Source organism: Aquarana catesbeiana, linkage group LG06 (assembly GCF_042186555.1).
Source record: "Aquarana catesbeiana isolate 2022-GZ linkage group LG06, ASM4218655v1, whole genome shotgun sequence".
Classification (NCBI taxonomy): domain Eukaryota; kingdom Metazoa; phylum Chordata; class Amphibia; order Anura; family Ranidae; genus Aquarana; species Aquarana catesbeiana.
This window is the reverse complement of record NC_133329.1, coordinates 260,508,776-260,533,021: the sequence shown is the minus strand read 5'-3', so window position 1 is coordinate 260,533,021 and position 24,246 is coordinate 260,508,776. Positions and strand designations below refer to the sequence as shown.

Here is a 24,246-nt window from a genome sequence, read left to right as displayed (position 1 = left end):
TCGCTGATCACCGCCATTAGTAGTAAAACAAAAAAAAATTCCAGTATATATACCAGTTTGTAGATGCTATAACTTTCACGCAAACCAATCAATATACATAAATTAGGATTTTTTTTATCAAAGACATCCAACAGAAAACATTTTGGCCAAAATTTTATGGAGACATTTTTTTATTTTTTTTATTGTATAGGTTTATAGCAGAGTGTAAAAAAATATTGTTTTTCTTTAAAAAAGATTCAGTCTTTTTAGTTTAGATCACAAAAAAAAAACCCAGTGGTGACCAAATACCACCAAAGAAAGCTCTATTTGTGTGAATTAGTAGTGGTGTGCTGTAAACAAAAGGCAACTTCAAGAACAAATAGTAACAAGTGTGTGATGCGCTTTCAGCAAACTTAAAAAAAGGCCCTGTCAACATAAAAATTAAGAAAAAATCCAAAATGCCACACTTGAAACAAAAACTCACTTTATTAGGGGAAGCTATACAGTAAAAAAAAAAAAACTTAATAAAAATCAATATAGCACCAATATACTGATTAAAGTAAAGGCCCTATCAATATAACATAACCATAAAACACCCCAAATAAATGAATCCCCAAACCTCTGATGATCGTGGGTGCAATGCTTTGCAGGCTCACAGTAAAAAAAATAAAAATAAATGCACATTATTTTACCGGCAAAAAGATTTGCAATTATAATTTTTTTTTTTTTTACAAAGGTTAATTTTTCCCTTTGATGATAGCTAATACAATCCTAAAAGGCCAGTGGGGTAAACCTTCTTTGATGTCAGTAGGAATCCTTAGAGGTACGTTTATCTTGTTTTTTTGTTGCTATATATACATACAAACTTTGAGCCATCCAGGGTAACAGACATATGTGTGGAATAGATTTTTTTTAAATGTTACTTAGTTTAGAATACATACAAACACCAACAATGTGGATATACAAAATGTGAGAGAGTATAACAAAATGTTTTCAATCACTAATTATCTTTCTCCATGTTCCCAAATGATTCAGCAAAATCGTTAAGCAGATATAAGACAAACATTTTGATTACATGTATTACATATAGTATAACTGTACTATAGCCAAGTTGGTTAAGTGTGCTTGTTGATCAATATTACAGTATGTCATATTCATTTTGTAATGTCCACAGACCAGGGGGTGAAGGTGCCATCCTTGTTTCTCGGGATCTGAAATACAACAAAAATGAATTACACTCCAACCTGTAGCAGTTTCTGGATTCTAGATAAGTGTTCCAGAAAAGTGACATTGTATTGCATCCTTTTTGTGGCTGGACAGAATGTAGTATTTGCTAATAGTTACCCAAGCTGAGGTCTACATCTTATGCTTCCCAAAGTGGCTTTGGGAGTGACAATTTTTTGTACAATCTTTGTCCACATCACTAATTGGATTAATTTGTATGATTTTAAAAAGTACACAAATCTGAAAAGGGCGCCAAAGATCTTGCCATATATACGCAGTTTGTAGATATAGAGTTGCCAAATCCATCTCTAATTTGACTGGATGGCACTCTTGTATCTATAGGGTAAGGCAGATGCCAGTTGGAAGATCTTTCTCAATAGGAAGCATGAACTGGGCAGGATAGAAAGCTGATGCCTTCTAAAAACTCTTATTAGTCAGAAATATGAACAGTAGACTCCCAAGCAGTAATGTTTGGTACCGGTAGTTAAAACCCATGTGATTAGCAATATTTTTAACCATCTGAATCACCAGAATCACCGATTCATGCTTTTTTTCATTCACCTGAAAAATTGCAAGTAGATCTGTCTGATATGCATAGATCATTGCAAGTATGAACCCAAAAACCATGGTTCAAAAGTGGTGTCATCCTCTGAAAACTTGACAAATGAGAAGACTCAAAAATTTACAAATTTGCCAATTTTTGATCATCACTACAGGTTATCCTGGCTGCCTGGGCCATCAGCTGGGGAACAGCAATATATTACTACTTCCAAAGCTGGCAGGTAACATTTATTTAGGCAGTGTGTGGATTTTGTAATGAGATACAATTGATGTAAATAAAATGAGCAGCATACCATGAGGAGTTGAAAAATCTCAAATTCACAAAAGGTCACAATGAGCAATTTTATAAATTCTTTGTGAGGTATTAAATATTACACATTTGTCAGGAAAGGGTCCGTCCGCTGGTAAGATATATCATTTGGCGTGCAGTACTGGGGTCCACCAGCAGGTGTCTCCTGGCAGTTTGGAGCTGTCAGGGGAATCTTTCCCTGCTGGTGTTATTTCATCTTTTGGCCGCAGTACTGACGTCCACCAGCGGATGGATCCTGGCAGTATGGAGCAGACAAAACTCCCTGCGCTCAGGTGTTACATGGAGACAATTATTGTCAGTCCCATAAATACCCGGCAAGCCCTCACATGCTTGTTTTGGTATCTCTCTCCTTGAGCCCTGACCTTGTTTGCCTGTTTACCGATCCTGAGCCTGCATCCGACCTTGTTCCCGAGCTTATCCTGACCCGGTCCCTTCTGTGTTCCTGTACTCTTCAGCCCGATCCATCCCCTCTCTGTCCCGTTGGTTCCCTGTCCCTCATTTACTGATCTTCCTGTGTATAACCTTGGCTTGGCTAACGTTTACGCTTCTGGAATATCCCTTGTCCTGCTGACCTGCCGTGTATGACCCTGACCTGGCTGACATCTGTGATTCTGGTAATGCCTCTTGCTGTATATATTGTTGTTGTTGGTGGGTTTGTTGGGTTGGTTGTACACTGTTTGTATTTTCTGATTTATCATCTATTTTAATAAATAACATTATTCACTTTACATGCGTTTTGGGTTATCTCTGTGCAGTCCACACAGTCTGGTCTACTAAGTCTCCTGACAGTATACCAAGGCCATCCCTGACCAGACGTGGCTGCATTGAGGAATCCTCCTAGTTTGCTGGGCTCGCTAAAGATGGATTTCAATGAAATTGTCTATTGCTCTCTGCTTTACATGCATTTTGGGTTATCTCTGTGCAGTCCACGCAGTCTGGTCTACTAAGTCTCCTGACAACATTAAAGTGATTGTAAAGGTTAGTTTAAAAAAACAAAAAAACAAAATACACAACAAACATGTTATAGTTACCTTCTCTGTGCAAGGGTTTTGCACAGAGAGGCCCCCGATCCCCCTCTTCTGGGGTGCCCGGCGGTGCTCCTTCTCCTGATCGAGTGCCCCCACGGAGAGCCGCATTCCATGGGGGCACTCATGCATGCGCGCTCACGAGTCCTACTGCTGCGTCCATTGACACAGACAGCAGGACTCGGCCCCACCCCCGTCTTCCGTGTCACTGGATTTGATTGACAGCAATGGGAGCCAATGGCTCCTGCTGCTATCAATCTATCCAATGAGGACAGAGACAGCGGCTGGAGCTGCTGGGCTCATCTTCGACGCTGGAACAAATAGGTTCAGGTAAATAAAAGTGGGGCTCTGGGGGGCTGCTGCAGCACAGAAGGTTTTTCACTTTAATGCATAGAATGCATTAAGGGGAAAAGCCTTGAGACTTTACAACCCCTTTAAATGTGAATAGTTGATTAAATGAGACACACAGTAGAATATAGGCTTAAAGTGACTGTCGCTAAAATAAAAATGCCCAATATTGTGCAACCCTGAAAGATTATTAAAGAGTAACTCCACTTTTGTTGAGAAAAATATTCCCCCCTGTGTGATCTATGTACATTGCAAGGATTTTAACAAACTTTGTTACAGATTCCTACCTTTTGTTATTCTGAAGAAATCCCTCTGTGTTTCTCTGTGCCCATGTGGAAAAAATGAATCTAATGGGAGTGGTTTCATAATTATTAATCAGCTGTGCACCTGCAGGGCACTAATGAGGAAAGCTGCTGGGCCTGCATCCCTTTAGACGTGATTTCCTATTGGGAGTATCTCACCAAAAATGACATATTTGTTGCAGGGGATGCCTGAAATCTGACTTGTATCTTAGTGCAGACTTCTGGGAAAATTGGTAAACCAATCATACAAAGCAAGAAATGATGTTTCTGGAGGGAGTTCTGTACGTATTCTGTGTGCAGAACACATCCAGGTAGCCATATTGCACTGCACTTTCAGAAAGTTACAGCGGCTGCAGATTGAAAAGGGAAGGTAATTTTTAATAACATTCAGTTACAATATGATTTGTGTCACAATTGTATACGCTATATTATTTTTTCAAGTAGCAGTTTCTCTACAATACAGTGGCAATCAGTAGTGCTGGTAGCAGGAGAGAAGATTACTAATTATCTTCTTTTTAAAGGGCACTTTTTTTTTGTTTTTTAAGAGGGCAAATGTTTTTAACATTTTTATTTTAATAACAATCAATTTAATCTGCAGAGTTAAGTACCTGCTTTAAGACGTCAATGACAGAAGAGCAACATTAGAGGAGATATTATTGAATTATGATCTCTGTTCAACACAAAAAGTGTTATTCCATTAATAACAAATTAGTGCAGCTCAACTTATAAATTTTAAATATTTTTCACATTTATTTGAGTATTGCTTTGCTGATTATACACAGCACAAAGTCGCTGGATATAGTTATTGCATGTGATCATTTAGTGTGGCACAATTTGCTATATTAACATTAGAAGAGACCCGATGTACTTAAATGAATCTGAAACGTAGCATACTTTCTCCACATGGTTAATGTCTGTTAGGTAGACATCACTCTCCAATGAGCAGAGCACCTCATTTAAAAAAGCATATACTCTTATATGCTTTAAAGAACATGTATAATGGTTTGGGTATAAACATTTTTTGTTATGGTCAGGTCGGAGAAAAAAAAAATGTTTCTAAGTTTTGTGTTTTAAAATATGAAACCTTTTAATAGTTTGCATTTTCTTCAGTAAAAAATGTGAAGTTTTTTTTCAGAGCTTACAGAACTAAATAGCTCAAGCTGCAGTTCCTACACACACACACACACACACACACACACACACACACACACACACACACACACACACACACACACACACACACACACACACACACACACACACACACACACACACCTAAATGAGTCAGTACAGGTCAGTACAGCAATTCATCTCCCTTCCTTCCCCATGCCTAGTAAAGTGAAGAAGACATTTCAGTTAGAGCACACAAGAAGCAGTTTCTTTTCAGAAACTGTGTCTTTAGAATGTACAAAAGGGGGCGCATCATCTGAGCCCACTTTGTTGGGACTGCAGCCACCCAGCCCTGTTTGGTTGCAATGTGCATGTTAGCCATTAAGTTGCATAAGATATAGGATGGTGGAGTACTGTCACTTTAAATAGGAAAAGGTGGTCCAATGGGAATTCCGGGAAGGTTCTGGATGTCCCTGGGATGTGATAAAAAGGCTGCAGAGGGTCTCTCCTTCCTCTTGCAGTGCCGGGACTACAGGAGAAAAAGCTCCCTCCCTCCCCGTTGCGAGCATTTTGTGTGGTCGGGTCACCCCAGAATCCGGGGGGGGGGGGGGACGTATTTCTTTGTTTAATAAAGTTAAGATGCCCGAGTTATGACAACTGGGCAAAAGTTTGCTGTATGTTTGATTTCATCTGAATATTGGATTAATATGTTTTGTCTTTATGAATTATTGTAAACCAATAACATGGTGTGTGTGTATTACTTTACTATATGATTGTATCCAGAGAATTAAGATAATGGGCGAGTGTGGCCTGCGGTCCCAAGCCCCTATGCTCTAGGATACCAATGTCATGCCATTGCAACATGTGCTAAATGTTTCTTTTCTATGAATAGTAAAGAAATTAGCTAAAAAAACAAACACACACACATACATTTAAAATTCTACACACTTTAAAAAAAAAAAAAAGGTACCCCACCCCAAAAACTCTGCACACAACAAAATAAATACACACAAAATTTGTTCCTATAGAACGCACCATTTTAGTCAACTGGTCTTCACAAGCCATTCTGACTTTCTCTGGCGTTGCAGGGCTATTAAGAGTAAAAATCTTAGGCAAGTTACGTTCTGCACGAACTGAATCCACTGCATCCTTTATGGCAAAAAGGGCAGAACATCCTAAAAACACAGCTGTCTCCCCGACTCCCTGTAAGAAAATTCACATCATCTTGTTATGAAAATAAAACTGGCTCCCCAACTCCCTATAAAGAAGGTAAATCAATAGCTATATATTACTAAGGACAACAATGGCAATGCATTTTTTTAATTAAATATATTTTTAAGGTAAAGCATTTACTAATTATTTACACAGCCCAAAAAATGTCCCAAAAAAGAAATTCCACCAGTTCATCTAAATGCTGTTAGTATGCTTTATACTCGTAGCCACCCTAGCGGTATGATTATGTCAAATTTTTGCATATCAAAGTGGTACAATTATTTTGCATAGAAATTTGGCGTTTTATATTGTAGGCCTGTAATTCTTAGCAATAACACACTTAAATATGTCCAAACAAGTGTCTAGTAGATATCCCGGGTATGATGAAGTTTGAAACACAAAATCATAAATTATAATATAATGAATAAATATAAAAAATAATAATATAATAATAATAAAATTAATTTCCCCACAATTCACTATCGCTCAATTCTGCAAGTGTTCTAATTTACTATCACTGTTTTCTAGTCTAAAACCACTTTTGACGTAAAGGGACACTTTTTGGTTGCTATGGACAATCTCCAGTTTCCAGGCAGAAAGAACAGTATATATCATATAAAACTGCATGCAGAGCATTGCACAAAGCACTGGGGACAAAAGGGATGTGAAATAATTTCATACAGTAATGTAATCTGTAAGATTACAGTGTACTGTATGTATTATGATTTTTCACTTTTTTGAATTTGCCGCCGGGCTCCGCCCCGTGCGTTGCGAAGCTCGCAGGGAACAGAGCCCGGCACAGAGAGGCATTGGGTGGAGGACAGAGCCCACGGACACAGCGGGGGGGCATTGCAGGATCCCGGGGATAAGGTAAGTATACCGCACCAGGATCCTGCAATGCTATCCCGAGTGTGGCTCGGGGTTACCGCTAATGGTGCTGAAATTTAACCATGAGCCACACTCGGGAAAACCGCCATGGAGGTTAAAAGGCAACACATCTAAAGTAATAAAATGTGTGTGTGGGCTACAGTTGGAGAGAGAGTGTGAGCCTGGTGTATATATATGTAGATCTATATCTACACACACATATATGCACATAGTAAATATATTATGAAGCAAAACAAAGCTCACCTTTGAAGAGTAAATGGTATAGGGATTTTTAGAGGATGCAAGGAGCGAGACATTAAACTCTGTTGGGACATCACACACTGCTGGTATTTTATATTTGTCAGGTCCAAGTGTATACATGTCACCTTTTGGTGAATAAAATAGTTCCTCTAATGTGTACAGGCCAAGTCCCTGAGTAAATCCACCTTCAATCTAGAGAAAAAAAATTGAGTTTATACACATGACCTGACTTAAAAAAATAAAAAAAATAAAAAGTACATCTATGCACAATATATAAAATATAAAAAGGTGTAAAATGTACGCATAGTATTAAAGGACACTAGATTTTTGTCATCTCTATTGGAATTGACTGCCCTCTCCATCGCTACAGCAACCTCACACTCCATCCAGTGTAACTCCTCCATTTCAAGTGCTCTACATTTATCTCCATCTATATAGAGCAATGATTTCTGCAACTCAGAATGAGACATTGGACTGTTTCTATAAATGTATGTTATGTATATATACTAAATACACCATTATGAAAACTTAAGACAAACCAAACCAAAATATGTTTTTTTGTAGCTTAAAGGTTCACAAACCTGTCCAATGTCCAATGCTGGATTTATGCTTTCTCCCACATCCACAACTATATCTGTACGAAGATTCTGAGAGAAGAAATTAAAAAACAAAAAACAAAAAAAACAACATTATTAACTACAGTCAGTCATTGTTTCCTTGTTAAATTAATTTTAATGGTTTATTAAAGAGGAATTCCAGGTATCTGTATTTTATACATATTTACATGAGTCCAGCTTGGACCTATGTAACTATGCATATACCATAACTGGACAATGCCCCTGGAAACTGGATCTCTTGGAGTAAACACTGCTACTCAGGGTCCCATACTGAACGGCTGGCCTTCTGAATTCTAAACACACCCTCTCCAGGCTACTGGTGTGTTGCTGCTCCACCTGTGTTTGTATTAGGGAACTGAGCTGTAATATTTATGAGAATATAATGGCCTATCTAGCAAGCACCAATGCTGTCCCAACTGAGAAAATGTGTCAGTTACAATAGACAATAGTCAGCACAATACTGAATAGTAAGAACACGTAACATCCAGTGAACCATCAACTTTACATAATCTCAAAACAGGAACATTAATGCATTGTACAGTCCTCAGTTCATACTGTATCTCAGTGAAGGAATGCTGCATTACTTTACAGATAGCTTCACTCCTTTTACTGTGGTAAATTTTAGATGCTTTGGTCTGTGCTCTGTGAATAGAGGTCCATTTTCCTCTATCTCTTTGTCCTTGTGCTCTGCTAGAGGGCTTACCCAATAATGCCGTGCAATAGGCAGGTCACACTTTGTGACCTCATTACAGAGTGCAGTACAAAACAAACAGCATCACAGGTCAGTAGATGCACTACATAGATAAGCCAAAATTATTATCACATCACTACATGAGTTAAAACCATTGTAGATCCAGGGATTAAGGGATCAGGAAGGAATGTTTCCAGTGCTGGAGCAAATCAGGCAATGCTTTAATAGGGGTTTTTGTTTCTTTCTCTGGATATACTGCAGGTTTAGGGCTCCAAGGATGCATTTTGAAATGTATTTTTGTCTTTTAGTTGAACTTGATATGGTGTAAAACTCTACGAGGCCCATTGTTATCTTTTCTTGTATACCATATTCAGCAATAACGCAGAATCATTTTGATCCAGGGAATTAATCTGATTGCCCTGGGCAGGTGTAATTATTGCCTATCCATGGATAAAAAGGATGTGGACACAGTTGCCCATGGAATTCTGCTTTACCTCTTTAAACAAATGCAGGAGTTGTACTAGAAAATAGTTACGGAGAAGTTTTTTCTCAGTTCAGTTCTCAGCAGTTCTCATAGGAAAATTATCTCCTCTGCAGCCGGTTTATGAAGCTGAGAACTTCAGTTCTCAGAGGGAGAACAGAGGAGAAGTGTTTCCTCTGAAAACAGCCGAGATCAGTGTAAAAATGGGTGGGCTGCCTATAATCTCGTGAGATATTGTGAGATTACGGTGCAGCCAAGTTCAAAAAGTTAAACTAAAGCTTAAAAGAGCATGTAATTACATACATGTGATAACTAAGTGTGTGTATGTGTGTGTGTGTGTGTATATATATATATATATATATATATATATATATATATATATATATATATATATATATATATATTCAATTTTTTCACTCTTTGTTATATTGCAGCCATTTGCTAAAATAATTTAAGTTCATTTTTTCCCTCATTAATGTACAGACAGCACCCCATATTGACAGAAAAACACAGAATTGTTGACATTTTTGCAGATTTATTAAAAAAGAAAAACTGAAATATCACATAGGTCCTAAGTATTCAGACCCTTTGCTCAGTATTTAGTAGAAGCACCCTTTTGATCTAATACAGCCATGAGTCTTTTTGGGAAAGATGCAACAAGTTTTTCACACCTGGATTTGGGGATCCTCTGCCATTCCTCCTTGCAGATCCTCTCCAGTTCTGTCAGGTTGGATGGTAAACGTTGGTGGACAGCCATTTTTAGGTCTCCCCAGAGATGCTCATTTGGGTTTAAGTCAGGGCTCTGGCTGGGCCATTTAAGAACAGTCACGGAGTTGTTGTGAAGCCACTCCTTTGTTATTTTAGCTGTGTTTAGGGTCATTGTCTTGTTGGAAGGTAAACCTTCGGCCCAGTCTGTGGTCCTGAGCACTCTGGAGAAGGTTTTTGTCCAGGATATCCCTGTACTTGGCCGCATTCATCTTTCCCTCGATTGCAACCAGTCGTCCTGTCCCTGCAGCTGAAAGACACCCCCACAGCATGATGCTGCCACCACCATGCTTCACTGTTGGGACTGTATTGGACAGGTTATGAACAGTGCCTGGTTTTCTCCACACGCTTAGAATTAAGGCCAAAAAGTTCTATCTTGGTCTCATCAGACCAAAGAATCTTATTTCTCACCATCTTGGAGTCCTTCAGGTGTTTTTTAGCAAACTCCATGCGGACTTTCATGTGTATTGCACTGAGGAGAGGCTTCCGTCGGGCCACTCTGCCATAAAGCCCCGACTGGTGGAGGGCTGCAGTGATGGTTGACTTTCTACAACTTTCTCCCATCTCCTGACTGCATCTCTGGAGCGCAGCCACAGTGATCTTTGGGTTCTTCTTTACCTCTGTCACCAAGGCTCTTCTCCCCCGATAGCTCAGTTTGGCCGGACGGACAGCTCTAGGAAGGGTTTTGGTCGTCCCAAACGTCTTCCAATTAGGATTATGGAGGCCACTGTGCTCTTAGGAACCTTAAGTGCAGCAGAAATTTTTTTGTAACCTTGGCCAGATCTGTGCCTTGCCACAATTCTGTCTCTGAGCTCTTCAGGCAGTTCCTTTGACCTCATGATTCTCAATTGCTCTGACATGCACTGTGAGCTGTAAGGTCTTATATAGACAGGTGTGTGGCTTTCCTAATCAAGGGCAATCAGTATAATCAAACACAGCTGGACTCAAATGAAGGTGTAGAACCATCTCAAGGATGATCAGAAGAAATGGACAGCACCTAAGTTAAATATATGAGTGTCACAGCAAAGGGTCTGAATACTTGGACCATGTGATATTTCAGTTTTTCTTTTTTAATAACTCTGCAAAAATGCAAGACTTGGAGAATCCGCCACCATCCAAGCTCCAATCCTCCCCTGTGAGCTTGTTTTCACACCACTACAGCCTCCTGAGACATTCTGCTACATCTCCGGAGGGCCCTTTCTTGGTTTTGACTGACCTCCGTGTCACAGGCCTATAGATTACTCTACATAAGCGAGGCCCGCCACCATCTTGGGGCCTGCGGCCCGATCGGAACCTCCGGCCTGCCGTTTCTAAGAATCGGGCTCCGAACAGACACTCATCCCGGATAGGCTGCCCTCCGTCCTCCAGGGATTGGAAAAAAAAAAAAAACGGCGCCTGTGTCTTGCCTGTGAGCCCGGCCCCTCTAACCTGCTACACAGAGGCCTAACACCATCTTGCGGCCTGCTGCTTACCTGGAGCCTCCGGCCTGCATTAACTAAGAAACGGGCACTGATCTACAGTGGATCTGCCTCTTTGGGACACAGTGAGTAATAGCTCTCCCCCTCACCCACACACCGCACAGAGTCTACATCCTTTCCTGGCGGCGGCGTTCACCCGGCCAGTTACAGCCATTAGGAAAGTCCCCGGCTTCGGCCTACCTCTGGAAGTCGGTGGCCATCTTGGTACTCCAAGTACTCCTATAGCCACTCTGTTACAGTTCCTATTCCATTGAGACTCTTCAATTACACTAATCTGTCAGCAAGATCCCCCCTATGCAAAGCTGTGCTGTGTACCTATTAAAGTGATATTAAATTTGGATCCTTGCGATATCATAAGTGGCCGTTTATTACCCGGTCGGCCACTGTTGCTAGGAAAGCCTGCTCTCGGAGGTAAACGGCCATCTTTGTGTTTCCAGTTCTACCTAATTCAACCTCAGCTGACGCTTTGCCCCCATAGCCTTTGTTCCCATGCTATTTAAATGCGATAATTTCCTGCTTTTTACAATCTGCCTACATGACATCCCCTTTATGTGATAACAACATTCTGATGAATGCGTGATATTGCTCACATGTGAGGGAGAGTGCCCTTTTCAGCTATCGGCCATATAGCTTCAGTTATGCCCGCCAAAACATCCAAACTCCGTTCTGCTCCAGTTAAACGTCTAACAAGAGATCACTCTCTATTCCAGTCTCTGCAGGCTCTATTCAGCAATACCTGGCCAACGCACGTGGCGACCAGGCCAGAACCTCGAGAAAAAGTGCCTCTCCATTATCCCGCGCTGCCTCTGCGAGGGAGAGTTCTCCAGCATCCTCCTATTGATCAGAACTTATGGATGATCCGGGATCCCCCGCAGGTTCTGAATTGTCTGCACTTATGAGCGGCCTCAAAAAAGAACTTGCAGGTATGTTTCACAATTTGGAGAAATCCATCAAAAAAGAAATAACTGCCGTTAGATCTGATATGTCACATATCTTAGTCAGGGTAGAGGAAGCCGAGCAGCGACAGGACACGCAGGCACTAGCCATTAAAGAATTGCAGGACTCTGTTACCCAGCTGGCTTTCGCCCACCGTGCATCTTTATATAAGCTTGAAGACCTCGAAAATCGTAACCGCAGAAATAATATTCGAGTTAGAGGTCTGCCAGAAGCCACTGGAGACACTGATCTTGAACCTTCTATAAGAGGCATTTTTAATACCATCCTGGGGAACCCTGTCACCACACCGCTACGCTTTGACCGTGTGCATCGGGCCTTGCGACCTCGTAACGCTAATTCAGATTAACCCAGGGATGTTATCTGTCGCCTGCATTATTTTGAAGATAAAAATGCTATCATGATGAAGATGCGAGGCTTACCTAACATTGACTTTGATGGGGCTACCATTACCATCTACCCAGACCTTTCCAAGGATACCCTGGATCGCCGTAGAGCCCTGAAACCGCTACTAGATCATCTACGTTCTGACGGAATCACATACAGATGGGGCTTCCCAGCCTGCCTGATTGCTACAAAAAATGGCCGTTCCCACACATTGAGATTTCCTGAGGAACTTCCAACTTTCTTGCAGGACCTGCATCTCTCGCCCTTGGAACTTCCAGGTTGGCAGGACCCAATCCCTAAATTTTCCTGCCCCATGGATTCTCTCTGGAAAAAAACACCTTTAAAGAAGAGGCGCACTTCTCTTCCTGGCTCGGCACAAAAGCATGGTTGAAACATTCATTTTTTTACCCAGGCTTTTGCTATTAATGTGAATTATCTCTCTTACAACAGGTTGGTTTTTTTTTTTTGTTTTTTTTCCCCCAGAGTCCGGTTTGGGCCACTGTTTTTTTTTCTACCTTTACTTGCATACATATGAACAAAGCGGACTCGCTATTAAGCTGACCAATGTTTATTTTTCTCTTTTGTGTTGTTGTAACTTGTTTCCAATTGATCTATATTTACGATTTCTATTAGGATGCATATTGTTTATATTATGCCTGGTTCTACTTATATGGGTTTTCATATTTTCAGCTGGAACTTATTGTTCTCTTGTTGATGGCAATTTATTTGTTTTCCCTCTACAGGCCGTGTGCTGTCGAGGCGCACTCCCCTCACTACCTATCCCCTACAGCGTAACCCCGCCCCCATCTCCTTCTGGGGTTGACGAGTGTGAATGGCCCCGAAGTTGTTCTATTCTATCCTTGTTTAAGGATTGGGGTGGCCTTTTGGTCTCTTTCCCCAATGGGACCACTGCAGATTTCTGCGTGACATTTATTTTCTTCCCACAAGTTTTTTGATTTACATGTATACTCTATGTATATGTTTATCTTCCTCCTTCTCCCTTCATTTCTCTCTTTACTTTTTCCTCCTCCCCCCCCCCCCACTTCCCCCTCCCTGCTGGTATGCATGGCTAGATAGGCTGAAGACCATCATTTTCTTTTTAAATGGCTAAGGTAAAGATTGTATCCTATAATGTTAGGGGTCTCAATGTCGCTGCTAAACGACACCAATTATATCGGGAACTGAAACAAGCCACGTGTTCCATTGCTTTTCTTCAGGAAACGCACCTAACTCACACGACACCTGTTAAGCTAACCTCACCTAACTTTCCGCAGTGGTATTATAGCCTATCGGACACCAACAAGACCAAGGGAGTAGCCATCGGTTTTTGCAGAAGTGTGTCCTTTAGGCTATCTGATATGCTTGCAGACGACCATGGTCGATTTCTTTTTCTTAAGGGATTCATTGGAAACGTTCAATGTACGCTTGCCAATATATACTGCCCGAATCATAACCAGCCTGCCTTTCTCTCCCAAATATTGACTAAGCTGTCACACTTTGCTAAGGGACTCACTATTCTAGCGGGGGATATAAACATGCCGTTAGACCCCACTATTGATACATCACAAAGCCGTTCCAATATCTCTTTCAAGCGACTGAAATTTGTGAAAAAACGGCTTCTTGATCATCAATTGATGGATGTCTGGTGCCTTCTTCATCCTAAGGAGAAGGATTTTTCACATTACTCCTCAACACATCAATCATACTCCAGAATAGATAATATATTCTTAGACCATTTTCATCTCCCCTTCCTACATTCTGCTCACATTGGCATAGCATCAATCTCAGAGCATGCACCTGTGTCAATGACATTGACCATGCCCTCCTTACCCCGACATACCACCAACTGGAAGCTCAATGATTCCCTTCTCTCTAATGAAGTGGAGGTCTCTATGTTGGCTTCTCATTTATCACAATATTTTAAAGAAAACAAATCCTCTGACACCTCCCCTTCTATCGTCTGGGAAGCTCATAAGGCCACTATTAGAGGCTGGCTCGTTGAACTTGGTGCCCGTATAAAAAGAGAGCATGGTCAACAAATTAACCAGGTTTTACAACAGATAGCGGCTCTTGACAAGCAACACAAACTCTCTTTACATATTGAACACCTTCAATCCCTCACGCTTAAGCGTGAGGAATTGAAGTCCCTCCTTAATTTAGACACCAAAAGAAAGTTCCAACGTCTGTCACAGAAATTTTACGAGTGGGGGAATAAACCAAGTAGATTGTTGGCTAGATCACTAAAGTCTAAACAGTCGCAATCATTTATTCCCAAAATTAAGCTTTCGTCAGGGGAATTGGCCCATACAACTCCCGATATCGCTAAAGCCTTTAGAGACTACTACGCGGACCTATATAACGTTAAAAATGACTTGTCCTCTCTTCCTCATAAGGAGAGAAGGAATCGCATGCTTTCCTACCTGAAAGAAGCAAATCTTCCCAAATTACCCATTTCTGCCCTTAAAGAATTGGAGAAGGCCTTCTCGGTTGAGGAATTCCAGGCAGCATTGAAATCCTCCCCCTCTGGTAAAGCCCCTGGACCTGACGGGTTCACTATTTTATATTATAAAACATTTAGTGACATCCTGCTACCACACCTCTCTGAATATGCAAACTCTATCTCCCACTCCTCAGGCTTACGCCCAGAATCACTCTCGACTCATATCACTGTCATTCCCAAACCAGATAAGGATCCTACCCTCTCTAACAGTTTTAGACCAATATCGTTAATAAATGTCGATATTAAATTATTCGCCAAAGTTATGGCAAACCGCTTACTTCCCCTCATACCAAAATGGATCTCGGCAGATCAATCAGGTTTCATACCCACTAGAGAAGCAAAAGATAATTCCCTTTGTGCGATTTCCCTAATTCAATATGTTCAGCGGTGCTCCCAGCCCACCCTACTCCTTTCCACTGATGCAGAGAAGGCTTTTGATAGGGTGGACTGGGAGTACCTTAAGTTGACTCTACGTCACTTCGGTATGGGCCCTAAAATGTTCCATCGTATTCCTTCCTTATATTCTAATCCCTCTGCTCAAGTTAGGATTAACGGAACGTTAAGTGACCCCTTTGTCTTACACAATGGAACCAGGCAGGGATGTCCCCTCTCTCCCCTCCTTTTTGCTATTACTTTAGAACCTTTTCTGGCCACAATTAGGAATAATCCTAATATCAAAGGCATACAAATAGGCAATAGATCCCATAAATACGCGGCTTATGCAGATGATGTACTATTTTTTTATTCAACAACCACGGATTTCGATTCCAAATTTGATGTCTGCATTTTCCATGTTTCAATCAATGTCTAACTTTAAAATAAATCTATCTAAATCCGAAATATTAAACATTAACATCCCTAAGTCCGAAACTCTCTCTCCCAAACCCCTCTTTCCCTTTAAATGGGAATTAAATTGTATGAAATATCTAGGTGTTTATCTTACTCCTAATCTTCAATCCCTTTTTCGATACAATTATATTCCCATTCTAAACAAAATCAGAGCCGACCTACGAAAATGGTCTAACTTGTCCCATACCTGGTTAGGGAAGGTTAGTATAATTAAAATGAATATACTACCTCGCGTCCTCTTTCTCTTTCAAATGCTACCATTATGTGTCCCAGTGGGATTTTTCACCATCCTACAGTCCATAATTTCCCGCTTTATTTTGAAGGACAGATGCCCTAGAATATCCAGGGAGTTATTGTTTCGATCCAAATACTCAGGTGGATTGGCACTCCCCAATTTTAAAGCATATTTTCAAGCAACTATATTGGCCAGAATAGCTGAATGGAAGTATGCCATTAACTCTAAGCTATGGGTACAAATTGAGCACATCTTAAGTGGTGTGGATCTTTCAATGGCTCCCTGGATACCCCGCTCATATAGAAACCTTGCTCGCACCACCTCGGCCCTTACCACTTCCTCTTTAGATGTATGGGACGCTATACATAAAAAATTCTCCTGGGGTTATGACTCCCCTCTATTACCGCTCCTTAATCATGCATACTTTTTACCAGGCCTTCTAGATCCAGGTTTTAATTCATGGAGGTCGGGAGAACCTCTCCTATTACATCACATTTTAAATGGCAACGTACTTAAACCATTACCTGCGATACTCGCTCCTAAATCTGCTACGCTCCTAGACAAGTGGAGATACCACCAAATACAGCACTTCTTAAGCTCGTTTCCTACACCACTTAGGGGCGTTAGTGATCTAAACGATATAGAAGTAATATTTAATCCAAAAGACCCTCCTCTACATAGCATTTCTTTATTTTATAAAGCCCTTATCTCTCTCCAAAATCCAGACTTCCCACCTTATCTGGCTAAATGGGAATCTGATCTCGATTTCCCTTTGACTGATAACCAAAAGAGTAGGATCTTACAATTAGCCCACACCTCCTCTTTAGCATCAAGAATGTCAGAGGTCAACTATAAACTGCTCACTAGGTGGCACTACACCCCTGCTCGACTGCACCAAATGTTCCCCGCCAGTTCCCCATTGTGGTTGGTGGTTTTGCCCACTGATCCGACCATATTGGGATGCTATCCGGGCTCTGATTGTTCAGATTGCCGATGTTCATATACCAAATGACCCGTGGGCTACTCTTTTTCATGTCACAAAAACCTCCATCAGGTCGTACAAACGCTCAATCATTCCTCATCTATTGAATACTGCGAAGGCCTTAATTCCCACTTTGTGGGGCCAACCAGTAATCCCATCTATAAAAGCTTGGCTACAAATGGTTGACAATGTACACCTCATGGAGAGTATCACTCACAATATTAGAGGGACCTCTCAGAGACACTCCTTAACCTGGGATCCTTGGAAAAAATTTTAGACTACTACCACATATATAAATCTGTTGCTATAACCTCTTGAACCTAATACTCCAGCTTAGCCACTTAGCACATAATTATACTACTCTTCCTCTCAATACACTGCCTTGCATGCCAGCAACCCATTACCCCCCCCCCCCTTTTCTTTCTTCTTTTCTTACCACATTCTCCTTTTATCTCTTTCTCTTTTTATCTCTCTCTTTTTCCCCACTTTCTTTCTCTTATAATTTTCTCTATGCTACTACTCTTTCTTATTGTATATCTTTATTAAACCAAAGCAATTTTTTATACTCAGCTATATTTGGCTTATAGTGCTCACCTAGTTAAAATCCTGTATCCAATTAGATGTTACATTGAATCTATGCATTCCCCTGGATGTACCTATTGTAATTTCCTTTTTGATGGATTGTATGAGTACTGTAACCTATGATACTGTAAAAACAGAACTGTTCTCTATTCTTTTTGTTGTAACTGTATATTTGCTATTTTTTTTCATTAATAAAAATGTATTAAATAAAAAAAACTCTGCAAAAATGTCAACAATTCTGTGTTTTTCTGTCAATATGGGGTGCTGTGTGTACATTAATGAGGAAAAAAAAATGAACTTAAATGATTTTAGCAATATAACAAAGAGTGAAACATTTAAGGGGGTCTGAATACTTTCCGTCCCCACTGTGTGTGTGTCTATATCTATCTATATCTCTATCTATATCTCTATCTATATCTCTATCTATATCTCTATCTATATCTCTATCTATATCTCTATCTATATCTCTATATATATATAGATAGAGAGATAGAGAGATAGAGAGATAGAGAGATAGAGAGAGATAGAGAGAGATAGAGAGAGATAGAGAGAGATAGAGAGAGATAGAGAGAGATAGAGAGAGATAGAGAGAGATAGAGAGAGATAGAGAGAGATAGAGAGAGATAGAGAGAGATAGAGAGATATAGAGATATATTATACATATATATATATATATATATATATATATATATATATACACACACACACACACACACACACACACACACACACACACACACATAGTATATATTTATATGTTGTCAATATTCATTTTTAACCTACTGGTGCTAATAGTAGGAAGAAAGCAGCCTTCTTCCTCTAATCACACCAGCTTCTCTCCCAGATTCACCACCTCTGAGCTGGTGAATCTGGAAGGGAGATATTTCAGTGTAGCGGCCTTGAGATCTCACTTTTATAAACTGACCGTTTGTGACAGAACGGTCATGTACTGTGATGAGAGGCAGAGAACATGTTCTCTGCTCCTTATATCAGCTACATAAACAGGTACACCCCAGAGATCAGCCGTTTTATAAACGGACACCATCGTTTGGATAAAGAGCTCTGTCTGTCAAGTTCAATCTGTGCAAGGAAGTTCAGTTTTTGAACTGGCTCTAATGTGTTTAGATGCCTTTTTTTGGATAATTGTTGGGGAAAAAAAAAACACAAACACATAACAAAAAAAAAAAAAACATGGCAAACATCTGCTTTACCAGCTGCTGTTCCCTTTACATTCACTACACACTTGTAATTGCTTTACAGTACTCATCAAGGATTATTTTTCAATTAAAATCATTTACCCTTATAGGACTTCAGGGATACATGCTGGTTCCCTATGGCTGAAGGACTATCTAGAATAACTAGAAAAGCTACAATTTCTGGGGAAATTGTGTGAAGTGTTCTTGCCTCCACCTACAGAAGTCTACACCTGGGGTGGGCGGAGTAACTGGGTGGAGTGGCTTGAGTAAATGTTGTGTGGTTGGAGTGGCTTGAGTAACTGTGAAAAGTGTTAAAAAGCTTAATGCTTTAAAAAGTATAAATAGTAGTAAAAAAGTTGAAGTCCCATCATTAGCTGAAAGAGCTGAACATTTTTTTTCAAAAATGATGATTTTTTTTTTTCAAAAATGATGATTTTTTTTTTTTCAAAAATGATTTTTTTTTTAATTACTTGAATTTTTTTTTTCATGGGGTGGTCATAATATTTTGGCTGATCATGTTGTGGTCATAATGTTTTGGCTGATAATGGGGTGTGGGGTGGTCATAAATTATTTGGCTGATCATGGGGTGGTCATAATGTTTTGGCTGGTCCTAATGTTTTGGCTGATCATGGGGTGGTCATAATGTTTTGGCTGATCATGGGGGGGGTCATAATATTTTGGCTGATCATGGGGGGGGGGGTCATAATGTTTTGGCTGATCACGGGGGGGGGTCATAATGTTTTAGCTGATCATGGGGTTGTCAGCTTTTGTCACCTCCCACTCTAGTTTTGAACATTTCGCCATTCATTCCGATGGGACCAGTTTCACCACAAAAACAACGATATTTCATGAACCATTCGGCGAAACGTTTCACAAAGTAATAGCACACCAATTAGGAACAATCCGTACGTTTCGGTATATTACTGTCTATGTAGTGTAAAAGCTGTGGGAGGAGTTAGGGTGGTAAATTTGGCTATAATAAGAATAATATATATGTGAGATAACAGTAAGTGGTCTTGCTATGCAAGCACACTTAATAAAGTCTTTTGCTTAACCGCTTGCCGACCAGCTGCCGTCAGGTTACTGCGGCAGATCGGCACGATACCGCGAACCATCGTAGCTATAAGTCGGCTTGCGAGATCGGGATAGCAGGCACGCTCGCGCGCCTGCTGCACAGCGGGGGTGTCGATGCTCGTGGCTAACGGTCACGATGATAAGATCACGAGCGTTCGCGAGCAGGAGAGAGAAAACAGGGAAAAGTGTGTGTAAACACACACTTCCCTGTTCTGTTCTGAGAGGAGTGACAGATCGTGTGTTCCTATTAGCTAGGAACCACGATCCGTCACTTCCTCTAGTCAGTCCCCTCCCCCTTCAGTTATAAACACACACTAGGGAACACATTTAACCCCTCGATCGCCCCCTAGTGTTAACCCCTTCCCTGTCAGTGACATTTATACAGTAATCAGTGTATTTTAATAGCACTGATCACTGTATAAATGCCAATGGTCCCAAAAATGTGTCAAATGGCCGATGTGTCTGCCATAATGTTGCAGTCCCAAAAAAATTGCAGATCACCGCCATTACTAGTAAAAAATAAATAAATAAATAAAAATACTATAAATCTATCCCCTATTTTGTAGACGCTATAACTTTTGCGCAAAGCAATCAATATACACTTATTGCGATTTTTTTTTTTTTTTTTTTTTTTTTTTTTTTTTTTTTACCAAAAATATGTAGAAGAATGCATATCGGCCTAAACTGAGAAAAAAATTGCTTTTTTAAAAAAAAATGGATATTTATTATAGCAAAAAGTACAAAATATTGCGTTTTTTTTCAAAATTGTTACTGCTTTTTTGTTTATAGCGCAAAAAAGTAAAAACCGCAGAGGCGATTAAATACCACCAAAATAAAGCTCTATTTGTGGGAAAAAAAGGACGTCAATTTTGTTTGGGTGCAGCGTCGCACAACTGCGCAATGGTCAGTTAAAGCGACACAGTGCCGAGTCGCAAAAAATGGCCCGGTCATTCAGCAGCCAAATCTTCCGGGGCTGAAGTGGTTAAGCAACTAAGATCACTTTTTATTTTGTTTTTTTTTAATTAGTAAGACTTGAAAAAATGCATACAATTCTGAACAATAATTATTTTTAAGGCCCCTTTCACACTGGGGCGTCGGCGCCATCGGCGGTAAAGCATTGCTATTTTTAGTGGCGCTTTACCGTCATTTTTGCGGGGGTTTTCGCCCACTAGCGGGGTGGTTTTAATCCCCGCTAGCGGCCAAAAAAGGGTTAAAACGACCCGCAAAGTGGGCGGCGCTTTGGCAGCGGTGCCCATTCAGTTCAATGGGCAGGAGCAGTGAAGGAGCGGTGTAAACCCTCGGGCTTTCACACTGGAGAGACAGGAGAGGCGCTTTACAGGCGCTATGCAGGCACTATTTTTAGCGCTGTAGCGCCTGTAAAGCGCCTCAGTGTGAAAGGGGTCTAAAACAAGCTGTGGTAAAAATCCTGTGGGATCACCACATAATTTACTGGCATTTACCTTCTGAGCACTAAGGGGGTTTGGGGTCCCAACATAACCCTACTCTTCTGTTTATTGAAGCCTGGAGCGTTTGGCAGAACTTGGCTTTATATGTTCAAAAAGAAAGCTTAAATTCTTTGAAAACCTGTTTACATTGTCAGACACAGTGCCAAGTTTCAGGTAGTTGTGGTCACCAGAGCGAGTAGAAATGACTGGGTTTGTATGGGACAGAATTACATTTTTAAAAAATTTTAGCCTAAGTCTATAGTTTTTAAACATATGGCCCATTTTTCAACAAGTCAGCTTGCTGACAGATATTCTTGGCCATCATTTTGCCAAATCAAACATCCTATACTGTAATGCCCTGTACACACGGTCGGACATTGATCGGACATTCCAACAACAAAATCCATGGATTTTTTCCGACGGATGTTGGCTCAATCGTGTCTTGCATACACACGGTCACACAAAGTTGTCGGAAAATCCGATCGTTCTGAATGCGGTGATGTAAAACACGTATGTCGGGACTCTAAACGGGGCAGTAGCCAATAGCTTTCATCTCTTTATTTATTCTGAGCATGCGTGGCACTTTGTGCGTCGGATTTGTGTACACACGATCGGAAATTCCGACAACGGATTTTGTTGTCGGAAAATTTTATAGCCTGCTCTCAAACTTTGTGTGTCGGAAAATCCGATGGAAAATGTGTGATGGAGCCTACACACGCTCGGAATTTCCGACAACAAGGTCCTATCACACATTTTCCGTCGGAAAATCCGACCGTGTGTACGGGGCATTAGTTTTCCACAAGAACTCATTTTAGCTACAGAAGTAATTTGAATTGAATTCAATTAACTACTTAGAAACATAAGGCAGTTATACAACTATGTGTCATGTGAGTCTTGCTGAATCAATTACAATCATGTACATTGTGTGCCTCACCCAAATAAAATTACACAATTTCCCCATTACCTTGTGGGCTCCAGTTAGACAGTCCAGTTCAATCTCAGTACAAGCTGCTCCGTAGATATAATAAGGAGCAACGTGACCCTCTCCTTTTTCCCAGTCCATCTCAGTGTCATATCCCCTAAAAAGGGGGAAAGGTCAGCAATTACTATCTATATAATAGACAAGAGAACTATTTAAAAATCAAGCTCAACTAAAGGTTCAGGGATATAGTAGAGCCTACCCAATATAAGGTCCCAACAACTACTTAAATGAAAACTGGTGATGGAATTACAGAACATAATGAAACGGTTATTGAAATTGTTTTCATGTTGTGGTTTCATGGTGGCGCACCCATGCAATAATCAATGAAATGTCAGGTTTTGAAGCCTTCTGATCATATTTCTGACTCTATAGAATTACATAGATCATTTGCTTGAGACATAACGGATCCGGACACTGAACGGAGATAATTAATAACAGCAATACCAGGACTTGAATTAATATTGCTTACTCTATGGCGCCCATACGCAGGCCTTGGCCTTATTCAGGATGAAAACCTGTTCTCAGTCTTTGCTCCTGAATCTGGGATTTGCAGACATGGGGCTTTATTCATTAAACTCAAATCTGCTTTTCTCTTTTCATCGTGAGTTGCACCTGCAGGCAAATGTGGCTCAAATTTTATTTTGCAAAGAATACCAAATCATGTGCAAGGAAAATAAAAAAAAATGCATTTTTGCTAGTACATGATTGGATAACAGATATCAGCAGATCTTCACCTCATTCATTAAGCTCTGGGAACAATTCCCATGCAATGTGAACAGTCTTACTGTATCTGCCTTAACAAATCAACCCTATTGCAAGTCTTTTTCTGCATTATTTACCTCTCTTTTCCTTGGCCAACTATAACTATAACTCAAGCCTTCTGGTTTGTTTTTATACATTTTCTTATCACTTCTTCCCACTCTATTCCCTTTTTGTGTCCTTTTCATTTCTATGTGGTTCTTCATATACAGGTGCGCAGTTTCTTCATTTTAAGTCTATGCTCCTATACTGATCTATAGATTCTCTCTAATGGGGCGTACACACGGTCGGACTTTTCGGCTACAAAAGTCTGACGGACGCCGACGGACTAAGTCCGGTGGACAATCAGATCGTGTGTGGGCTTCCCCGGACTTTCAGCTGACTTTTCCAGCCGCAAATCTGACGGACTTTAGATTTGGAACATGCTTCAAATCTTTACGTCGTAACTCCGCCGGACCCAGAAATCCGCTCGTCTGTATGCTAGTCCGACGGACAAAAACCCACGCTAGGGCAGCTATTGGCTACTGGCTATCAACTTCCTGATTTTAGTCCGGTGTACGTCATCATGTACGAATCCGTCGGACTTTTGTGTGATCGTATGTAGGCAAGTCCGTTCGTAAGAGTCCGCCGCGAGTCTGCCAAAAGTCCGTCGAAAGTCTGTCGGACGGGCTGTCGGACTTTTGTAGCCGAAAAGTCCGACCGTGTGTACGCCTCATTAGACTTTCCATCATTAAACATGAATCCTTTTCTAATCTGCTTGTATTTTTGCATCATATTTTAAATCTTTGTTGCATTCAGTCCAATGCTAGTTTATTTGTATAGGCAAAACTTTTTATGTATAAAATAATATCAATATCTGCGCTATTCTGTACAAATCAATAAGTAAAAGCAGCCGGCACAGTTTGTTGATAACCAAACACAAGAGTCCAAAGTCTAAAAAGTGCGGCGCTAAAAATGACAACTCATACTGTAGTAAGTCCAAAGGAGAAGAGAGGAATATTCCAGTCACCAGCTATAGTGCATGTGTATGAAAGCACTCAACACCATATCCGGCTATACAATTCTCGCTC

The 24,246-nt window shown here is 40.5% G+C and overlaps 1 protein-coding gene across 1 annotated transcript in view; it reads right to left on the bottom strand.

Moving 5' to 3' along the window:
* Window positions 1-446: 446 nt before the first annotated feature.
* LOC141146728 (aldehyde oxidase 1-like) overlaps window positions 447-24,246 on the bottom strand; it is a 303,420-nt gene continuing 279,620 nt past the window's right edge. The window contains exons 31-35 of the mRNA XM_073633238.1: window positions 22,400-22,514; window positions 7,781-7,846; window positions 7,203-7,391; window positions 5,895-6,062; window positions 447-1,190 (exon numbers count right to left, since the gene is read on the bottom strand). Coding sequence (XP_073489339.1) covers window positions 1,134-1,190; window positions 5,895-6,062; window positions 7,203-7,391; window positions 7,781-7,846; window positions 22,400-22,514 — 595 coding nt within the window. The 3' untranslated portion in view covers window positions 447-1,133. The remainder of the gene's footprint in view (window positions 1,191-5,894; window positions 6,063-7,202; window positions 7,392-7,780; window positions 7,847-22,399; window positions 22,515-24,246) is intronic.